Here is a 23,554-nt window from a genome sequence, read left to right on the forward strand (position 1 = left end):
AGGGAACCAAAGAGGGGAAGGAGTGTGATGTCCGAGCCTTTGTATGGGCAAAATGATGTCATCTCTTTTTCCTGTGGTGCAGAAAGAAAGCTTTGTTCAGTGGAGGCCAGGATGGCCAGGGCACCAAAGGCTAACTTTTGACATTTGAAACATTAAGCTTTGAGCCCAGCAAACAAGATATCACATGATATCATAGAATGTAGAGTTTGAAATGTACTTCGCACTACAGCAGACATAAAGAGCTTAAAATTATAATAAAACCACAGCAAAGCGTCCTACTGTACTATTAGCCAGCTGTCCTCGAAAAAATAAAATAAAATACTCAGGATATGTCGAAACTATTGACTCCCTACGTGGGTTGTTATCTCAATGGCTCAGCAAGCCTGGTCACTTGACTGGAAACTTTATTTTAAGACATTTGCCAAAACAAATGTTCAATTAAATGACCCTTAATGGCTAAAGACCTAGTGCTAAAGTTAGGGACCTGACAACATAACCTCACCTGGAAAAGCTATGGGCCCAAGTTATAGCTTACAACTATAAACACCCTTGTTTGACTCTACTTGACACTACCTAAGGAACAGCAAGGGCATGTGAATTCACTTGGTATTTGGTAGTGTACTTATTTCTTGTTTGAACAGGGAGGGCTACAAGACCATGCTGTTTCAACAGTTCTACAGATTGCCAAGAAACAATTTAAACCAAATCAAAGAAATGTATAGCTGTAGTCGGCCTATGTTCATTTAAAGTTATAGTTTTATTCACTCCAAATTTTGTCTGATGTTTTCAGACCTCAAAAGTGATATAATGTGTTAAGTTTATTCCACATCCGACGTCCATCAGTTGTGTAGATCCAGGTATATGCTTTAAAATGAAATGGAAAACCCTGAATGTCTTTCAAACCAACGCAGTAGCTATGTATCTAGGCCTACTGAGTTTTAGTACGGTTGTTTTTAAAGTATTGATTCATTCTGATCCGTTAAACATTAATTTGATATGAGGAAGTGTACTTCAAACACGTGGTTGGAGCTTCAGTCTGCTTTAGAGGGAAAAGGATTAAACTGCTAAGCAGTCAGTAACAAGAACCATGTGTCCTTTTTCCCAGTTTTCCCATCTGCGCCCTTAAAGCCCTCATTTCACTCTCCCCCCACTTCCCTCTTCCTTAAGAACCAGTCTGTTTTTGTTTTCCAAACAAGGCTCTCTGTACAGGAAATTGTGTACTTTGGGAGCATTCAGGAAGGCAAAGAGCAGATTTCCTGTTAGGACCATGGCAAAAAAAAAGTGTGGATAAAAGGGGTCAGTAATCTCTAAACCAGAGGAGAAAGACCAGTCAGCTATTCCCCTCCCCTGACTTCACTTCCCTCCCCTTCTCACAGACTTGACATTTCAAATCTCCATACCACGCCAGTGCCACAACTACCATGACCTTCGAAACATGGAAAACTGGAAGCAGAAGGATAAAGAAACAATATTCCTGCGCCTCACTGGGTACATTTCCTCATATACAGAGGAGCCAAAGAACAGGGAGATTGTGTGGACGAGAGGAAAAGAGGAGGAGAGAAAAAAGGCAGAGGGACACTGAGTAAAAAACCGACAGGAAACCAAATAATTCTGGTGCTGTTTTCTGCAAATCCTCCTGAGATAAATCACTTCAGAGGACTGCCATTCCCAATCCACATTTGACAATTATAACTGACAAAGGGTTTTCCCATACATTTTTGTAAGATTGATTGGAAATGTATAAAGCACTAAAACTCTGACAGAAAAGTGACGTCTGCTTCATTCTTCTCTCAAGGACTTTTCAGTCTCCCACACATTTAGTGTGGTTGGTCAAGATGTGAGCGGCTGAATCCTTTTCGGGAGGTTCGTGTGGTTTTTACTTCTGGGCTACATCTCACCCCTTTCCCAGGGTCTGTTGGATCAATGGTTGTGAATTTGAGGATTTGTTTGTTCTGAACTCCTGGACTACTAACTGGATCCAGATGAAGAATAAAGGAACCAAGCAGAGGTCCAAAAAGAAAGGAAGTGAAAATGCATTCGGCTGTGACTTGACAGAACATCTACAGAATTCAGGACAAGACGGTAAACTTGTTTCTTTCTATGTTTATTATGTTGCTTCCCTTTCCTGCTGCTTCCCTTTCCTGCTGCTTCCCTTTTCCAGCAGATTTCAGAAAATGTCATCATGCCCCATAATATTGACCTTATGAATTCTGAGTTACACAGAAACGGAGCCTAATTATTGGCCCATTATTCAACATGTACTAGAGTTATTGAGGCCATTGTCATATTTCATGTGTACAGATTTATTAGACATGTAGTATTAACCAAATAAACAACAAATAATCATAATAATAGTTATGCTAATTACAAAAATATTAACACAGTGTGATCGTTGAGAAAACACTTTCCCAAATCAACCTACATTGGGAAAAAGTTTTTTTTAGACTAAACAGGTAACAATTTAACAACTTAGTCTAGATTTAGTTTTTAATTTAGCTATTACAATGTTGATGACTGTTTGCGACAGGATGTGTAATGGTACAGTTGAATTGTCTATACATGTTCAGTATGGAATACCTCTATGGTTTTAGGAGAATTCCGAATTAGATTGAGACTTATTTAACCCCATACATTTGGGAAAAATAATGTTAAACCTCTTTGCCTTGGATGATTTTGTAAACTTAATGTGAAATTGGTTAGGAAAGATCCATGCTGTTTGTAACAGTTGTATAGAAGAGGATGTCGTTTATTCAGGTATGTGGCACAGATGTATATTGCAATATGGACATCAATGTACATATGTTTTACATTCCATTAAGTCCTTTAGGCTCCCACAGAGTTTTAAATAGGGGATTTGTGAGTTAGGGTGTGGCTCATAGTCTTTTTGTCAACTTCCCCTGCCCACCAAGAGGCCTGTGTCTGGCTCTCTAACTGAGGATTCTGGGTGGGCAACACTGCTCATAGGGGGGAGTGTCAGCCAACAGATCATATATTAGACAACAATTGAGGATGGGTGTGTTTACCCAGATAGTATTTGAATGTAGGTAAAATTGTAATATGAAGTGAGGTAATGTGATGTGACTTAGAAACCTTTATTTTGAACAGATTTAACAGATGAACAGATGTAACAGATTTGATACAGTAGATCTTTGTTGCACAATACACATTTTGCTCTGCTACAGGGGAGAAGGTATAAATTACTGTATATGGTTAATATGATGATACTTTTAGTTGTTATTTGTCAAATGGCATATATAATTACGAGTGGCTTATAATAATATCTGCTTTTGTTGACATGGCACTTTGAGATATCAGTTGTTGTTGAGTTGGTATTGAGGTTGCTGAAATGKCACTAACTCTGTTTGACCCTAGACAGGGACGAGAAAGGATGTGTGTAATTAATTCATTTACACAGACAATTTACCTACGAGGATGTTATTTGATTTAACAATTGTCATCTAAAATAACAGCATCTTATTCAATGAGCCGTATTCTTGGATTCCTTTTGAATCCGCAAGGAGATTTTCAGGCAAGCAGGAGTTTTCTTTCTGAGAAAATACTCTGAACTCATGGTGACTCAAATCCCATTCAGACCAGCCACCATTTTGACCACAGGCATGTCACTGAGAGTGTCTGTTCAGATGTGTAGTCCCTAAGCAAGCCTCATGTGGGAGAACAGACTTTCATTCATACTGCCCAGGGGAACCTCTGACTAGTACATTTCAAAGCTCCAAAGATGGAATAAATTGTTTTAGTTTTGCTTAGCTAATGTTCAGCTGCATATAAATAATATCAAATCAAATCAAATTGTATTAGTCACATGCGCTGAATACAACAGGTGTAGATCTTACAGTGAAATGCTTACTTACGWGCCCCTAACCAACAATGCAGTTTTAAGAAATCATCATGTCTATGTGCTTACTGATTTATTGTTCAGGTTTAGTTGTGTTGCTCATGAGATATGTTAAGAGTCTGCAAATAAGGGAAACAATCTGTAAACTGTCATTCATCTATGCCACTGTTCCACTGTAAGTTGTTGAGTAGACCTACACTATATCGCTCTGCATTCTCTGGGGACACGAGAGATTGACCTCCATGCTTTTCATTGTGCGGCTAAAATGGGAAACGGTCCACTGTCACTGGGGCACTGGCGAGATGGTTCCTTATCCCCTTGTAAAGAGTTCTGGGAAGGGCCTCATCTAGTGTATCTGTGAAGTGGGGAATGCCTGGTTGCAAAGTGGGAAGGTCTATTTAACTTAAATTAGTTGAGCTATGAGTCTCAAGTGCTTTCCTTGAGGGATAGAGGAGCTTACAGGAACATTGTGCACGGTGTATTTCTCGTCTAAGGTTGTTGCATACATTGGTTTGCTGATTTCAGTCCAGAGTGGAACAACTTTGKAAAAAGAAGTGAGCTATATCATCTGGTTTTTTGATTAGCGTAGGTAGGAGGGACACTAACTGCTGTAGTCTACGCCATACCATGCCAAAGCGGAGCTATACATGTTTCAATTCCAGTTCAAATGTATTATGAAGATGTTCTTTGATYTACAAGTATTCATTGGTGTGGAAAGCAACCCCTCATTCCTCTCGAATACAGCATCGTAGATAACATATTTTAAGAATAGAGACATCCCAGTAGGGAATAGAGTTTGGAAAGCAATAGAGAATTGGGTGGTAACATTTGAAAGGCCATTTCTATTAGAGGAAGTGTCACAAGTAATACCAGCTGCAAGGATTGGGTGTGTCAACCTTCCTCTGAAACAAACAAACCATTTTTAACTTCCTGCGAAATTCCACCTTCTTCACAATCAGCAACCCTATGGAATACAAAGCCAAGCTACAGCGTAAAGTATGTTAAGTATGATTTAAAATACTAAATAAGTACTAATACAATTTATACTAATGGAAATTGTTTTCTCCCAAAGTATACTCCTAACGCTTCTCTGTCCTTTTCTGCCATGGAAAAAAGGGTTGTCTCAAAGAATGAGCCAAAGATCCAGATTCTGACTCTGTTTATAGTAAATACAGCATTAAACTGACCCTGTCCAGTTCATAGAGGCCCTCTCTGTCCCTCCTCTTTCTGCCTTATGTCAGCAGTTGAAAATGGCATGCCAGCATTTTCCCAACTGCTAAAACCCAAGTTGCCACGTTTTCCATCCACCTCCCTAGACTGTAGACATGGCATTACGTTTTAAAATAATATAATGAAAGATATTCAGTTGAACATCATTTCTGCGAAAATGAGAATGTTGCCTCTTACAGAACACCAAAAGATACGTAACTTCGTATGTTATGATTTCTCTCATAAATAACAGCTTATTCACGTACCTTCTTTACAACATCCATGACAGTTTAATATGACCACCCTAAAATATGTTGACCTTCCCTCCTCAAAGTCTGTCTGTTGCCAGACTGAACCCTTACATTTTTTTTATTTGGTTTGCCATGTGTGTGTGTCTTTTCATGTCGAACGGATGGTTGAAATAATATTTGTTTATCATAATTTTTTCAGTTCCCCAAGTTTTAAAGACGTGTGCAGAGTTTATTGAGAAACATGGCGTTGTGGATGGGATATACAGACTCTCAGGGGTCACCTCCAATATCCAGCGACTCAGGTAACTATTTTAACCAYATACTGTGCCTTCCAAAAGAATTTGGACAGGGAAGTCAACATTTCAGTTTGGGCTCTATGCTAAGCGTGTTTGTGTAGTACGTTTATCGATTTAGGCCATTATGAACGTATCATGTTGTACAACTTTACTTTATTCAATATAAACCCTTAGCAGCCTACATTTCAATCTTACAAAACAACCTGCACATACTAGAGGGATTGTGGAAGCATCATTCGTCTACAGCTGTATCGATACCCATGTGTTTGTGTGCTTACTTACAGACAGGAATTTTGCACTGAGTTGTGCCCTGACCTCACAAAGGACATGTACCTCCAGGATATCCACTGTGTGGGCTCCTTATGCAAGCTGTACTTCAGGGAGCTACCCAATCCTCTACTCACTTATGAGCTTTACAAGAAATTCACTGTGAGTACTGTTCATAGAGGCAGTGTTTTAAGCCTGGCGGTTAGGAGCGTGGGGCCAGTAACCCGAAAGGTTGCTGGATCGAATCCCAGAGCTGACAAGGTAACAATCTGTCGTTCTGCCACTGAGCAAGCAGTTAACCCACTGTTCCCTGGGCGCCGATGACGTGGATGTCGATTAAGGCATCCCCCCGCACCTCTCTGATTCAGAGGGGTTGGGTTAAATGCGGAAGACACGTTTCTGTTGAATGCATTCAGTTGTACAACTGACTAGGCATCCCCCTTTCCTTTCTACCTATAAAAATCGAATCAAAATCAAATCAAATGTTATTGGTTACATGCGCCGAATACAACAGGTGTAGACTTTACAGTGAAATGCTTATTTAAGAGCCCATTTCCAACAGTGCAGAGTAAGACAAATATTTGCTAAAGAAAATAGTAACACAATAAAAACAAGAACGAGGCTATATACAAAGAATACCAGTACCGAGTCAATGTGCACGAGGTAGTTGAGGTAATAGAGTATGTGCATGTGGCTAAGGGTAAAAGTGACTAGGCAATCAGGATACACAGTGCTGTGAAAAGGTATTTGCCCCCTTCCTGATATCTTGTTTTTTTGCACATTTGTCACACTTAAATGTTTCAGATCTTCAAACAAATTTAAATATTAGACAAAGATAACCCAAGTAAACACAAAATGCAGTTAAGTGATGATTTTATTTATTAAGGGGAGAAAAGCTATCCGAACCTTCATGGCCCTATGTGGAAAAAGTAATTTCCCCCTAAACCTAATAACTGGTTGTGCCACCCTCAACATCAACAACTGCAATCAAGTGTTTGCGATAACTGGCAATGAGTCTTTTACATCGCTGTGGAGGAATTTTGGCCCACTCTTCTTTGCAGAATTGTTTTAATTCAGCCACATTGGAGGGTATTCGAGCATGAACCTCCTTTTTAAGGTCACGCCACAGCATCTCAATCGGATTCAAGTCCGGACTTTGACTAGGCCACTCCAAAACCTTCATTTTGTTTTTTTTAAGCCGTTCAGAGGTGGACTTGCTGATGTGTTTTGGATCATTGTCCTGCTGCAGAACCCAAGTGCGCTTCAGCTTGAGGTCACGAACTGATGGCCGGACATTCTCCTTCAGGATTTTTTGGTAGATAGCAGAATTCATGGTTCCATCAATCACAGCAAGTCGTCCAGGTCCTAAAGCAGCAAAGCAGCCCCAGACCATCACACTACCACCACCATATTTGACTGTTGGTATGATGTTCTTTTTCTGAAATGCTGTGTTACTTTTACGCCAGATGTAAGGGGACGCCCACCTTCCAAAAAGTTAAACTTTTGTCTCGTCAGTCCACAGAATATTTTCCCAAAAGTCTTGAGGATCATCAAGATGTTTTTTTGCCAAAAGTGAGACGAGCCTTTATGTTGTTTTTGGTCAGCAGTGGTTTTCGCCTTGGAACTCTGCCATGGATGCCATTTTTGCCCAGTCTCTTTCTTATGATTGAGTCATGAACACTGACCTTAACTGAGGCAAGTGAGGCCTGCATTTCTTTAGATGTTGTTGTGGGTTCTTTTGTGACCTTTTGGATGAGTYGTCGCTGCGCTCTTGGGGTCATTTTAGTAGGCCGGCCACTCCTGGGAAGGTTCACCACTGTTCCAAATTTTCTCCATTTGTGGATAATGGCTCTCACCGTGGTTCGCTGGAGTCCCAAAGCTTTAGAAATGGCTTTGTAACCCTTTCCAGACTGATAGATGTCAATTACTTTGTTTCTCATCTGTTCATGAATTTCTTTGGATCGCGGCATGATGTCTTGCTTTTTGAGATCTTTTGGCCTACTTCACTTTGTCAGACAGGTTCTATTTAAGTGATTTCTTGATTCAACAGGTCTGACAGTAATCAGGCCTGGGTGTGGCTAGTGAAATTGAACTCAGCTTTCAAAAAATGTGATTAACCACAGTAAATTCATGATTTAATAAGGGGGGGGGGGGGGGGGCAATTAACTTTGTCAACATAGGGCCATGAAGGTTCGGATAGCTTTTTCCATTAATAAATACAATTATCACTTAAAAACTGCATTTTGTGTTTACTTGGGTTATCTTTGTGTAATATTAAAATGTGTTTGATAATTTGAAACATTTAAATGTGACAAATGTGCAAAAAAATAAGAAATCAGGAAGGRGGCAAATACTTTTTCACAGCACTGTATAATGAACAGAGTAGCAGCAGCGTATGTGAAGTGTCAACGTGTGTCTATGTGTGAGTGTGTGTGTGGCGTCAATATGCATGTGTGTGTGTGTGTGTGAGCATATGTAGTGTGCGTATCTGTGTGTTGGAGTGTCAGTGTAGTATGTGTGAGTGTGTGGGTAGAGTCTAGTGAGTGTGCATAGAGCCAGTGCAAGGGGTTCAGTACAATACATCTGTAATGTGTCCACTTTGGTCACAATAATCCCTGTTTGATTTACATGAGAGATTAGTCATTTAATACTGTGGCACATTCAGAGAAAGAATGATGTGCAACACTGATAATACTTGTCTTCGTCTTTTACTGTTTAGGAAGCCGTCTCAGTCCAGGAGGATCATGAAAGATTACAGCATATTCAGGATGTCATTAAAGAGCTACCACTCCCCCACTTCAGGTAAAACTCACTTCAGACTTTTGTTTCCCTTGTAAAGGACCTTCCCAACATTTATATTTGGTTTATAAGCTAAAAGGAAGTGTGTGTCCTCTCTTTTCAGGACTCTGGAATATCTTACCAAGCATTTGGCCCACCTGGCCACCTTAAGCCCCCAGACTAACATGCACAGCCGCAACCTGGCCTTGGTGTGGGCTCCAAATCTGTTGCGGTGAGCTCTACACATATTGTACACAAACCAATATCACCTTATCCAAGAACATACTACAACAGTTCTGTGATAACTACATTTGCTTTGAGTTATACCCTATCTGATGCATTATTCCATATGGTAACTCTCAACGAGCAACGGTAAAATCCCTCCTTGGTTGTGACTGAAAGCATCTCTACTTTCTCTCTTGGCTTCGTGTTTTGTAGCTCTAAAGATATTGAAGTTGCATCCTGCAATGGGGACATGGCTTTCCTGGAGGTGCGGGTACAGCAGTCAGTGGTTGAGTTCATTTTAAATCACACTGAGCAGATCTTCAACCATGCAGCTGCACCAATAAAACCTAAAGGTATGCATGTCACAATGTTTGAAAGTGTCCAATGTGTGCATTTAGACATTTCATGAATGTTGCCCTCTTGCTTGTGTAACAGTATAACTTTAGACCGTCCCCTCGCCCCGACCCGGGCGCGAACCAGGGACCCTCTGCACACATCAACAACTGACACCCACAAAGCGTCGTTACCCATCGCTCCACAAAAGCCCCTTGCAGAGCAAGGGGCAACACTACTTCTAGGTTTCAGAGCAAGTGACGTAACTGATTGAAACGCTATTAGTGCGTACCCGCTAACTAGCTAGCCATTTCACATCCGTACCCCCTTTCAACCTCCTCCTTTTCCGCAGCAACCAGTGATCCGGGTCAACAGCATCAATGAACAGTATAACTTTAAACCGTCCCCTCGCCCCGACACGGCGCGAACCAGGGACCTCTGCACACATCAACAACTGACATCCACGAAGCGTCGTTACCCATCGCTCCACAAAAGCCGGGCCCTTGCAGAGCAAGGCAACACTTACTTCTAGGTTTCAGAGCAAGTGACGTAACTGATTGAAACGCTATTAGCGCGTACCCGCTAACTAGCTAGCCATTTCACATCCGTTACACTTGTGTCATTTATATGGCCATTGGACAATGGATTGTATTTATTGTCATGCCAACAGTAAAAACCTACACAATGTATTATTATAGGACCCGGTTTGATGTGTGGGGAGAAGTATGCCACTTTGCCTATCAGTGGCCAGGGTGGGCCAATGAAGCTGATGAGCCTGGAAGAGGCCCAGGCCCGCTCCCTGAGCCCTAACCACCCAGCACGGAAAGAGCGACAACGGGAGAACAGTCTACCTGACACCAGCACTGCCACATTGTACCATACCGTCATAGACATATCGGATAGCAAGTAAGATGGATGAGGATTCAACTGACTGATTTATTTAGTTTACTTAACATGCTTAATACACAAATCCTCTGGGCTGTCAGGCACCTGGATACATTTGGCAGTGAAAACATAAATTAAAAAAAATACCTGATCAAACATAATGTAGTATACAATAACTCATACACTGTGCAGTGTATGCAGTACAGTGCCTGGCAAATCAGTCTAGGTTGATCGTATGGTTATAGCTACTGTACCCTTATTGTTACTGCATTGTTTTGCTGTACATACTGCTTTWACTCTTCAATAAACACACTGATTATCAACAAATACAAAACCAAACAGGCCATATTGTTCACAAATGTTTCTCCTTTTCTGTCAGAAGAAAGCTTTCTGGGAAATCCAAAACGTGGAAGTCCATCTTCAACTTGGGCAAGTCTGTGACAGACTCTAAGGGGAAACTGAGCCGGAATGGGAGCGTGTTCTTGAGAGCACAGAACATCACAGGTAAAAGCACTTTAACAATTTACTGCAGTAGGCTAAATCAGGGTCACACATAGTGATTCTTGGTGGTCTTAAACAAATCTACTTTGAAATAAAAGTATACACCTCATACAGATGGTTATGGGCTTTAAAAAACAAGACACCTGTACCATGTCAGATATAGAGTTGAAATGTATTCGAATTTGAGTTTGCATCCCAATATTACACTTTATATACATCACAGAAGACTGAAATATAACAAAACTGTTTGACATAGAAACACCGGATTTTTTAGAATATTTATTAATTATGAAATTCTGAACAATATTAATAACATTCCACCCATGAGGCCAAAGAGGGCCCTTTTGGTCATTGATTGCAGGAAAGGGTTTTAACTGGTAAGGCTAAATGATTTGTCATGGAAAACATGGTAACATAGTAGGGGAGTGCGGGGTATGTTGAGCCATTTTTGTTACATTCAGCATCACTACGTCCATGTAAGTATAGTATTATTTCTAACAAAGAAGTCTACATATATCTCTGGATGTTGTGTATCCCTGTAAATAATCCAAATTATTTCAGACATAAGTTTTGAAAACACAGGTTGTCAAAAAAAAAGTTGTCTCTTGGCACAACTTACTCCGGGTACAGGGTAAGTTGAGCCGCCTTAGTGGGTGATGGTGTCCTGTGACACTGTGTGATGGTGCGGCTTGGTCAAAGTTTAATTAACGGAATGGGGGTGTGGTATATTGTACGGCATATCTTAAATGTATGCCTACATTCAGATATAGATCTCTCTGTTAAATATCACTTACCCTTCCAATTCTTGACCAGTTGTCTTGGACAGGGATGTTATTTCGATGTGCCAATTCAAAGTTTATTTGTCACGTGCGCCGAATACAACAGGTGTAGGTAGACCTTACAGTGAAATGCTTACTTACAGGCTCTAACCAATAGTGCAAAAAAGGTATTAGGTGAACAATAGGTAAGTAAAGAAATAAAACACCAGTAAAAAGACAGGCTATATACAGTARCGAGGCTATAAAAGTAGCGAGGCTACATACAGACACCGGTTAGTCAAGCGGATTGAGGTAGTATGTACATGTAGATATGGTTAAAGTGACTATGCATATATGATGAACAGAGAGTAGCAGTAGCGTAAAAGAAGGGTTGGCGGGTGTTGGGTGGCAGGACACAATGCAGATAGCCCGGTTAGCCAATGTGCGGGAGCACTGGTTGGTCGGCCCAATTGAGGTAGTATGTGCATGAATGTATAGTTAAAGTGACTATGCATATATGATAAACAGAGAGTAGCAGCAGCGTAAAATATAGGGGTTGGGGGGCACACAATGTAAATAGTCTGGGTAGCTATTTGATTACCTGTTCAGGAGTCTTATGGCTTGGGGGTAAAAACTGTTGAGAATCCTTTTTGTCCTAGACTTGGCGCTCCGGTACCGCTTGCCATGCGGTAGTAGAGAGAAAAGTCTATGACTGGGGTGGCTGGGGTCTTTGACCATTTTTAGGGCCTTCCTCTGACACCGCCTGGTGTAGAGGTCCTGAATGGCAGGCAGCTTAGCCCCAGTGATGTACTGGGCCGTACGCACTACCCTCTGTAGTGCCTTGCGGTCAGAGGCCGAGCAGTTGCCGTACCAGGCTGTGATGCAAACAGTCAGGATGCTCTCGATGTTGCAGCTGTAGAACCTTTTGAGGATCTCAGGACCCATGACAAATCTTTTTAGTTTCCTGAGGGGGAATAGGCTCTGTCGTGCCCTCTTCACGACTGTCTTGGTGTGTTTGGACCATTATAGTTTGTTGTTGATTTGGACACCAAGGAACTTGAAGCTCTCACCCTGCTCCACTACAGCCCCGTCGATGAGAATGGGGGTGTGCTCGGTCCTCCTTTTCCTGTAGCCCACAATCATCTCCTTAGTCTTGGTTACGTTGAGGGATAGGTTGTTATTCTGGCACCACCTGGCCAGGTCTCTGACCTCCTCCCTATAGGCTGTCTCGTCTTTGTCGTGATCTGGCCTACCACTGTTGTGTCGTCTGCAAACTTAATGATGGTGTTGGAGTCGTGCCTGGCCATGCAGTCGTGGGTGAACAGGGAGAACAGGAGGGGACTGAGAACGCACCCTTGGGGAGCTCCAGTGTTGATGATCAGCGTGGCAGATGTGTTGTTACCTACCCTCACCACCTGGGGGCGGCCCGTCAGGAAGTCCAAGATCCAGTTGCAGAGGGAGGTGTTTAGTCCCAGGATCCTTAGCTTAGTGATGAGCTTAGAGGGTACTATGGTGTTGAATGCTGAGCTGTAGTCAATGAATAGCAAGGCAAGTTCTCTGCATTTGTTAAGGCTACTAAGCCCATGAAACTGGTCCTCGAGATTCTTGATATGTTTAGCAAGCTCAGACTCCATGTCATCAGATAAGACCTTATGTTCCTCTGCTAGTCTATCATAGCCTCTCTTTCGCACAGGTACATGTTCGTTTTTCTTTTTTGTTAATGTACCACTTCAATGTCATTCAGTAAAAAAATGTCACCCCTTGCTTCTGCTCAAATGGACTTCTTCCCTTCTCTCACTTCCTTGGCTACTCTCTCAAGAACCTCAAGGGGGGCTAGACCTCTACTTGTTTTGCATTTGTATACACAGGGAATGATGATGTCTGCACTATCTTGAGTTCATATGCATGATACGTTGCAAAAATACTATGCACATTATACATACAACAGACAAAATGTAATCATTTGTTTGGGGTATGGTGGCCATTGGCTCAGGATGCACTTTCATGCTAGGTTTAGGACCTCATATTGTAGCTATAGAGACCCAGCTGATGTACAAAACAATCGTACGACTATTTACTTTGGTTTAGATACAAGCACCATGAAACCTATAACCAATAAATGTAATAAACTTTGTGAAAATCAGTTTTTGGGACCTAACTTGCTTACCACTTTTTCCATGTGGTTTCTTCCTTCACAGACTCCATGAAATGATGACCTCTTCCTAAATATTTGGTCACATTGTGAATTTTGTGTATGGTTTCCGAGAAACAAGGGGTGGCTCAGCTAACCCTTTGGCTCACCTTACCCCACTCTCCCCTACACATTTCATTTCAACCTTATAGTGAATGATCAATGAAAATGACTATCACAGAAATTAACATTCTACTTGAAATAATTGATATTAACAGAACAGGGCTGTGCATATTTTTAGCAGGTGCTCCAAATGAAGGGGGAAAAATACTCATATTTCATATCTCGAAATTCATAACATAGCCTACTAACTGACTCTGTAGCGATTTTTATTTATATATATTTTTTGCATAGGCCTATTTATTTCTGCAACAACACTCATCACAAATTGTAAGCAAGCTAGATACAGGGCCTCCTAAAGGCATGACTGACATCGGGAAAATAGGGTGTGCTATCAGTTGATCATTGTCGATTGATGTAAATCTGCTTGTTAGCTAGCTCCATATTACATTTTTTACTGATTTTGATTTATCTTCAATGCTCTTAAATAATAACCTCATAATTTAATATTCAGAATATTTTAACTCATGATATACAGTTCAGGCTGGCTAGTGGCTTGTGTGGATATTTTGTAGTTATGAGTTGGTTTAGGCATAACGAGTTATTCAATTTACTTTTAGCCACCGTACTTGCCTTGGCATTACTTGGCCCTCACATGATTGCTGTGCAGCATATCAATTCCCTGTGTAATAGCAAAATGCAAAAACAAGTAGAGGTTAGGCGCCCTTGAAAGGTTGCTTTGAGAGCACGGTCCCATAGGGAAGTTGAGAGGCGGAAGAAGTTCTTGGCGGCAGCAAGCCATGACGGGGGATTGGAACCTATTTTCTCTAAACTATTGGATGTTTACAATCTGCGTGGTCGTACTCTACACTCCGACTGACTGTACTGAGGTTGTGAAAGGCGGGTGCGTAGTAGTGAGGTTGGCTCGCGGCATCCACTGACGGGTCAGTGGATTCTGTGGGATAGGCGAATGGTGGGGCATGGTAACTCTGCCTCACCCTTGACATTCGAGGATATGTCGGATGGAAGTAGGTTTTGTTGTCAATGGTGTGAGTGGTCGTAGTATCTCTTCCTGTAACCCTTGCCTGGCTCACTCTGACTGAGGATGCGGGAATGGAGCTTGGGTCGGTCAGAGGGTCCTCGTACAGTTATTGTGTTAACGTTCCCTCCGTCTCCTTCTGACTGAGGAAGGGGATGGAGTTGGGTCAGAGGGTCGTAGATGTGTAAACTCCGACTGAGGAGGGATGGAGTTGGGTCAGAGGGTCGCGTAGATGTGGTAACTCCCGACTGAGGAAGGGATGGAGTTGGTCAGAGGGTCGTAGATGTGTAACTCCGCGACTGAGGAAGGGATTGGAGTTGTGTCAGAGGGTCGTAGATGTGTAACTCCTGACTGAGGAAGGGATGGAGTTGGGTCAGAGGGTCGGTAGATGTGTAACTCCCGACTGAGGAAGGAGTGGAGTTGGTGTCAGAGGGTCGTAGATGTGTAACTCCGACGAGGAAGGGATGGAGTTGTGGTCAGAGGGTCGTAGATGTGTAACTCCGACTGAGGAAGGGATGGAGTTGGGTCAGAGGGTCGTAGATGTGTAACTCCCGACTGAGGAGGGATTGGTTGTGGTCAGAGGGTCGTAGATGTGTAACTCCGACTGAGGATAGATGGATGGAGTTGGGTCAGAGGGTCGTAGATGTGTAACTCCCGACTGAGGAAGGGATGGAGTTGGGGTCAGAGGGTCGTAGATGTGTAACTCCGACTGAGGAAGGGATGGAGTTGGGTCAGAGGGTCGTAGATGTGTAACTCCCCTTTTGTCCTGTGTACTGAGGGAAGGGATGGAGGTTGAGTCAGAGGGTCGTAGATGTGTAACTCCGACTGAGGAAGGGATGGAGTTGGGTCCAGAGGGTCGTAGATGTGTAACTCCCCGGACTGAGGAAGGGATGGAGTTGAGTCAGAAGGCTGTAATGTGTAACTCCCAACTGAGGAAGGGATGGAGTTGTGTATGAGGTGTAGATGTGTAACTCCCCGACTGAGAAGGGATGGAGTTGGGTCAGAGAGTCTGTAGATGTGTAACTCCCGACTGAGGAGGGATGGAGTTGGGTCAGAGGTCGTAGATGTTAACTCCCCGACTGAGGAAGGGATGGAGTGTGTCCGAGGGTCGTAGATGTGTAACTCCCGACTGAGGAAGGGTGGAGTTGGGTCCAGAGAGGTCGTAGATGTGTAACTCCCGACTGAGGAAGGGATGGAGTTGGGTCAGAGGTCGTAGATGTGTAACTCCCTGACAGGAAGGGATGGAGTTGGGTCAGAGGTCGTAGATGTGTAACTCCGACTGAGGAAGGGATGGAGTTGGTCAGAGGGTCGTAGATGTGTAACTCCCGACTGAGGAAGGGATGGAGTTTGGGTCAGAGGGTCGTAGATGTGTAACTCCGGATCTGAGGAGGGATGGAGTTGGGTCAGAGGGTCGTAGATGTGTAACTCCCGACTGAGGAGGGGATGGAGTTGGGTCAGAGGGTCGTAGATGCAGCCGCTCTTCTCTACTGTGTCTTTCTGATGCGCAGAGGCTATCAGCCAAACCAGACCGACTGCTGATGACGATGTACATCAAGTGTTATGCTGCAGCCGCTGTGGCAGGACTGTTGACGGCTCATAATAATGGCTGTAACGTAACAAAATGTGGAAAAAGTCAAGAGGTCTGAATACTTTCCGAAGGCACTGTATCACTAGATTTGATTTACTACAAGATTAAGGGTATACTGTGCAACTTTCATAAGGTCTGGATGCCTTATATGGAATACTGTACGACAAAAGGAGTCTATATTGAAAACATGCCCATGTCAGGGGAGATACCTATTTAAGCAATCCCTAGTTGCTGGGCTGCTCAGTCCTGGCCCTGGGGGTCTGCCGTACTGTTGGTTGCCACTGTTGGTTGCCTTGGCCTAACATACCTGAAACCAATAATGAATGTTTCAATAAGATCCTAAAGCTGAGTGGGGTGTGTTGGGTTGTGGCGCTGTAGGGCCGTGGACCCCTAGGGGCAGGACCGGGTGACTCTGCCATGTTGTGTGCAAGTAAAAATAGCTTTACAGTACTTTTAGGCCTATGATACGAATTATATGGAGGGTGTACTTTTTTTCTCTGTGTTAATGTGTAGGTGTATGTGTGTTTTTATTAAACTTTTGTTTTCCCTTGAGACATAAAAAAATGATGGGAAAGAAGCTGTGTTGGGGAGAGAGTTAAGTTATTGACTAGACTGGTGGGGGGTCTGGTGTGCAGGCGGCTTGGGGCAGCTGGGCGGTCTGGATGAAATTTGATAGAGGTTGTCTTCACAAAGACAATCAAAAGTATTTGTACTTTATTTGTAAGAGTTGTTCATTTGTTAGGCTTTTGGTTAAAGGTGCAACACAATATTGATTATTGAATTATCATTGACCTAGTTCAGTCTTATCAATCACTTAAACATATTTAATAATGATCTCTTACCAAGCTTGATGACTGGGGGCATTTTTGGTAACTTTTTGTTGTTCTAAATAGATGTCTAGAAGGTCCATGGGTCATATTAGATGTGTAGAAATGCAGGAAATGAGCTTTAGATGCCCAAAATAATGGAGGACCCCCAGACCCCCCGTGGGGTGGGTGATGCAAAATGGGTCAACTTTGAGCATCTCTATCTCCTCAATGCTTTGGCATTCAGGTCCAAAAAGTCACTCTCTGACCACTTCTTCCATGGGCAGACATGTATGGAAAGTTTTGTTTCAATCAAAAGGGATGCTGTCAAAAATGTATTCAATTCAAATGGATTTACCCCATGACTGCATTCTTGATTCACAGAAAAGGCAGCTATCCGACCAGCTAGAAGCATGGACTCTTTGTGCTCTCTGCCAACAGGTGGGGCTGAATGCACTACATTGCATACAAAAGACTTTTGTCATCGTGAAATCTACTCACAGCAGTTCTCTCCAATAAACAAATCCTCATTGTAGCATTTGCTTTGTAAATAAGGCTGAGAAGATGTATATCTAACAATTTGTTTCACATTTGATTTCCAACACACAGATGATGACAAGGCAGGAAATTTCAACTCAGCAGGCGAGGCCAACGGTTTCTTTGCACCAGGCATAAAATCCAGAACACTTGGATCTGACTCGCTCTATGACCTCAGTGAACACCAGAGGTGGGAGTTTGAGATTAAGAAATCGAGCGAGGCCACAGGTGGCAGCAGCCCTAACATGAAGAGAAGGGGCTCTCCAAGTGTCTCACCACCCCAACAGAAGTCTCTACCTGAACAACTGAAGGTTTTCAAAGGCGATGACCTCAGCACCTGCCAGCCCACCTCTCCTAAAAACAGGAGGATGCTGTATTCTGGCTCCACCCTCAGCAGCACATCCAGGCCCTCCTTCCCAGGAAGCCTCTTTCCTGAGTCCTCCCCTAGGCATCAGCGCAAGGCTCTCAACATATCAGAGCCCTTTGCTGTGTCTGTGCCCCTGAGGGTGTCTGCAGTCATAAGCTCCAACAGCACCCCCTGCAGGGCAACAGGGAAAGAGAGGCCTGCTGCAGCTGCTCTGAAACCAAGCAGAGAGACCTCCCAGTCAGAACAGAGTGACAGTAGTGGCAGCTTAAATTACAGAGAGCACCCCCTTGGAGAGAGCAGTGTTGTGAGTGAGAGCATTATCTACAGTAACAGCAGCTCAACCCCAGTGGAAAAGGAGGAGAGACCAGCAGAGGAGAGGAGCAGAGAGGAGGCAGCTTCCAAAAGTGTGCCAGAAGGTAGGACATTTTCACCTGATAACATAGAAAAAAGCCTGTGACTGTGTGTGTGTGTGTGTGTGTGTGTGCATGCACTCAGATTGAAAACCTTCCTCATTATCCATGGTAACAGTGTCTATTAATAAAATAATGACATATCTATTTATGTTATTAGTTTCAGGAAGTGAAGGAGAGGTGAAAGAGGTTCAAGGGAAGGTGGAAGTATCTGACCTGAGACAGTCCTCCACTCCCAACACAAGAGAGGAAGATAAAGAGAAACAGCAATCTCCTGGGAATCTGGACAGCCCGCCAGCACCACAGCTTGAGACAAAAGAACTGACACAACTGGTATGTTTAATCTCCAGTTTAGCTCTGTGCTTCATCACATATAATATACAAAGGATAACACAGTAACAATGGCTGTCGCTTTATTAGGGCGTTTGTGATTTATGTTTTGCAGGATATGGGATCTCTACCTATCAAGGAAGAACTGTGGTGTGAACTCCATCTTGAGCTGAAAATCACTGAGCCTGAGCTTGACATTATGGAAGAGGAGTTCATGCCTGTTGTTTGTTCCACCAAGAACACTCGTGAGGATGTTAAGGCAAAAAGAAGAACCAGTCTTCCAACTCACTCGTTGTTATATAAGGGACAGCCTTTGATGCCCACCAGGCCTGCATTGACTGATCAACGTGCTTCTACAGTAGCACATTCAGCAAGAAAGAACTCCTCAGACACACTATTTCCATTTGACAAAACATTACATTTCATGGTTGGCACAGATATGAAAAATACACCTCTACATGCTGCTGATTCAACAGATAAAACAGAAAACAAATCACACATTTCCCCAAAATCTAAGCTCACAGAAACAGATAAACCCATCAGCGTCAAGCCACGACTTGTGGTTCCTCACCTCGCAGAGCCAAGTTTACGTTCTACTCAACAAAGCCAGGTCATAAACCATTTGCAGCCAGGGGATGACATAACATACATAGGCACGTCTGTAGTAGAGAAAGGAAAAGAGCCATCGTGGAAAAGTAAAAGTCAAGATTGGGTCAAAGGGGTTTTCCATGACGATGGAAAGAATGCTTTGTCAGTTGTCATGGGAGGCATTGAGAGGCTTTCAATATGTTTGGAGGAAAGACCCCACACCTTGGGGCTAGCACGCCAAGATGATGAGGATGGATGTGGAGGACACTCCGAATCGGAGGACTTGGAGGAGGAACCTTGGGAGGAGGTCTTCAGCTCCACCAAACAGTGGGTAACCAGTCCTCTTCATTCACCCACATTTAAGGATTTGCTTGGAAAACTAGATGTGTCATCGTCTTGTTCTGCGGGAGAAGGTTTGAGCTCCAAAGATCTAAACGTTCCTCCTCGATCTAGAGAAGACAAACCAACAAATGGATCATGTCCCGTTAGGAGCATAGAAGTGTTCCCAGGAAATAGCTCTCTAGCATGCAGCGGCAAAACAGAGACCAAAATCACACATCCACTTCCGTTACCCGCCAAAACCACCATGGTCAGTGATGACGCAACGAGACCACACAGAGGGAACAGCTGCATAGCCAAGCAGAAAAACACCACCTCCTCCCAGAGATTTCACAGACAGACGTCTTATGAAGCATGTTATTCAGAAAAAACTGTGCAGGACAGTTTTTCCAAACACAGACCCTATTCACTCAATTTGGATTTAGGACTTCGATGTATCAGAGACATTTCCAATCAGCAAAACCTTGAGTCAGCTGAGTTATCCTCCATTCAGAGAGGGGCAGTGACCCCGTCTGGGACCAAATCCAACGGCCTGTCCCAGGAACTGGAGCTGTTCCTGAGCGATCGTCAGGCCCCTGTGCGCCGGAACTCCGCCCCCGTCAGTGTGTCGTCTGTCAGGACGGCCTTCATGATAAAGACTTGCCAGGCCAAAGCCGTGCCTGTCATCCCCCCAAAGGTGCAGTACAGCCACATACCTCATTCCACGAACAATGATGCAGGAAATGAAGCCGAGAAAGAACTCACAAAAACCAGGGGAGAGAAACTAGATACTGTACCTATTCTTCCATCTATCAGGGATCTAAAGGAGGAGTTGGAGAATAAGGAGCCAGCCCCCAAATCCCAAATAAGGCAGGCTATTGCAGAGAAATCTACAGAGACTAATAAAACCACACCTATTTCAGACCCACTGGTGCTGAGGAGGAAACGCTCCTCCAATGCAGAGGCCTTTGCTGACTGTCCAAGACCTGAACGGTCTACTGTTCTACAAAGACCGTCCTTTAGGAACCGCCAGAGACCACAGAGCCTCATCTTGTTCAGTCCACCCTTCCCCATCATGGATTACCCACCGCTAGGGGATGATGGCAAGCTCCTCCTCCCGCCCATCAGAAGTCCAACTGAAACATCAGCACTCGATGTCTTTTCTAAAGAGATGGATGAGAATCTCAGGACCCCAGAGGGGGTGACCCTGCGGAACAAAATGACATTACCCAAGAGTGGACAGAGGCTGGAGACCTCGACCAGCTGCTTTTATCAGCCACAGAGGAGGTCCATGATATTTGACAATAGGAGCCACAGGCAGATTGAATGAGACACTGGACAGGTTAACCAGTTTCCTAACACTACTCTGGTTATCCTTCTGCTCATCCTCCATGTTCTTGGACTTATGTAAATCATTTTAGCAATATTGGGCCTATAATTCTACCTTTGGTATGAAACTATTCTGGGAAATGAACCGTTTATTTGTTTCCAATGCTCCTACAATCACCTCTCTGTCCTGCAGTAAAATAAGTATTCTCGACTAGTGGTGAAGATTTTAGTCCAAATCATATGCAGTAATGATCGATTAATATTCAAATTATATTTTTTTAATTCAAATGTTAGACATGTTTGTAATATGCATATGAAGGATAGACAGCCAAAGAAAGGAAAATGTTACATCGACCCGTATTGCCATTGGTATTTGAGAAAATGTATTTTACTAGTTTGCATGTCATCATTGGTAATCACAAGATTGCCTTTTTGCCAAAGAGAGTTGTACCTTCAGTGATCGCTGCTTTGTTTTTATTTCTACCTTTCTTCTTACATAATTTGTGAACTGAATAACGACTCCATACAGTATGAACCCACTGACGCCCAGCTATTGTCGCTGTGATCAGCTTTTATCCTGACATAGTATCAGGGTAGTGTTTTTCCAACATTCTGAGTGATGAGAACAGGAGAAAGCAGCTACTTTAGTTGTAATTGTATTATAGACACTAATGGTATTTATTTATCCAATTATGAATCTATTGATAGTCATTAACACACTTGACCAATTCTTTGTTGTTTTTATTTGGCTTCAATTCTAGTAGCCAGACATTACTTCACCAATTCTATATTGTGTAATGTTACCAATACTTATACTGGTATGTGTTACCAGTGTTACCAGGAATTTATCAGAACTGACATACTGTAGTTGGTGTTCTCTTAATTGGACTGTAAAGTGACGTTTTGGTAAAGTTTTAGGATGAGGAGGACAGATGACAAAAATACCTAATGTAAAATGTCTGTTGTGATGAAAACAGGCTTTGAAGAGAAACGCTTGCGTTTTAAAGAAAAGGATAGTGAGAGAAATGTATGTGCTGACACTTGTATTTGTGTATGATACAAGTGCAGATTGCAAAAAGAGAGGACTCAAACGCTATGCTTTAAATGTTGCGAAGAGTTAAACGAATATCAGAACAGGGATGCTAGTTTTTTGCAGCTGTATTGACATAATACTACATGTGTGACCTGTACAATTCTGTATGGACCAAAATTGGATGTATTGTGTATAGCCACGGAAAGATATGAAAATTAAAAACACGTATAGGCCTAACATATTTTCTAGGGATTTGTTCATAGAATGATTTGTCGTAATGATTTATTTGGGGAAAAAAGCATGAACTGGCGTACACCCAGAGAAAATGATGTAGTTTAGAGGTGCTGACTAACTGCAAATAATCTGTAAGCTATAAAAAGTAAAGAGAGTCGCACACTGTATATATATATAAACTCCCAGTAATTTATTGGGTAAAACACCAATGTTTCGGCATCACTGTGACTTCTTTATTTTTATGTGTTACAGTTTATAATGATTTATTTTGACAACATAGTCAAAAGTTTGGACACAGCTACTCATTCCAGGGTATTTCTTTATTTTACTATTTTCTACATTGTAGAATAATAGTGAAGACATCAAAACTATAAATAACTCATATGGAATCATGTAGTAATAAAAAAAAGTGTTAAACAAATCAAAATACTTTTTTTGTATTTATTGGTTCTCTTAATTTTGATAACAGAGATGAAAATGTATTGAATTTAAGGTTATTTGCTGAACAAAAAAAGGTAAATATTTGTATTACTTCTTTACTGGTAGCTCTGCACTGAAGTTTATTTGAAGCATTCTTTGTCATCCTCAGAAGTCCGACTGAGTGTAGTGGAAAATTACTCCCAATATCACAAAGAACTGCAGAACTGCAGGAAAACAAAGACCTAATTCTCCATGTTGCTATTTTCAGCTTTTCTTCAGCACATTTAAGTGGCATTTTAAGTAATGCCATTTTACCTTATTTGGGCCTATTTGCTGAAATTAAACTAATTTTGATTAATGCATACATTGTCTCAATGCAAGAGCAGCTACAGTGCCTTCAGCAAGGATTTTGTGTTACATCCTGAATTAAAAATGGATGAAAAATATTATTTTCTCACACATCTACACACAATACCCCATAATGACAACGTGAAAACATGTTTTTAGAAATGTTTGAAAATGTATTGAAAATGAAATACAGAAATATCTGATTTACATAAGTATTCACACCCCTGAGTCAAAACTTTGTAGAAGTATCTTTGGTGGCAATTACAGCTGTGAGTCTTTTTGGGTGTCTCTAAGAGCTTTGCACACCAGGATTGTATAACATTTGTCCATTACTCTTTTCAAAATTATTCAAGCTTTGTTAAATTGATAGTTGATCATTGCTAGACAACCATTTTCAGGTCTTGCCATAGATTATCAAGTCGATTTAAGTCAAAACTGTAACTAGGCCACTCAGGAACATTGTGTCGTCTTGGTAAACAACTCCAGTGTAGATTTTGCCTTGTGTTTTAGGTTATTGTCCTACTGAAAGGTGAATTTGTTTCCCAGTAGACTGAACCAGGTTTTACCTCTAGGATTTTCCTGTGCTTATAGCTGTATTTT

The 23,554-nt window shown here is 42.3% G+C and overlaps 1 protein-coding gene across 2 annotated transcripts; it reads left to right on the forward strand.

Annotated features, from left to right (window-relative positions):
- The first annotated feature begins 1,337 nt into the window (after positions 1-1,337).
- On the forward strand, positions 1,338-22,613 carry LOC111950481 (rho GTPase-activating protein 31). 2 transcript variants are annotated; one of them, XM_023968093.2, is made up of 12 exons: positions 1,338-2,082; positions 5,513-5,615; positions 5,894-6,038; positions 8,596-8,678; positions 8,779-8,886; positions 9,093-9,232; positions 9,911-10,118; positions 10,477-10,601; positions 17,425-17,481; positions 17,650-18,360; positions 18,515-18,687; positions 18,800-22,613. In XM_023968093.2, the coding sequence occupies exons 1-12, from the start codon at positions 1,983-1,985 to the stop codon at positions 20,918-20,920; spliced, it is 4,074 nt and encodes a 1,357-aa protein (XP_023823861.1). In that variant the 5' UTR covers positions 1,338-1,982; the 3' UTR covers positions 20,921-22,613. The 2 variants fall into 2 exon arrangements, with proteins under 2 accessions (XP_023823861.1, XP_023823862.1); XM_023968094.2 differs by having other exon boundaries at positions 10,480-10,601.
- Positions 22,614-23,554: the final 941 nt, after the last annotated feature.

This window comes from Salvelinus sp. IW2-2015, linkage group LG23 (genome assembly GCF_002910315.2).
Source record: "Salvelinus sp. IW2-2015 linkage group LG23, ASM291031v2, whole genome shotgun sequence".
Lineage (NCBI taxonomy): Eukaryota > Metazoa > Chordata > Actinopteri > Salmoniformes > Salmonidae > Salvelinus > Salvelinus sp. IW2-2015.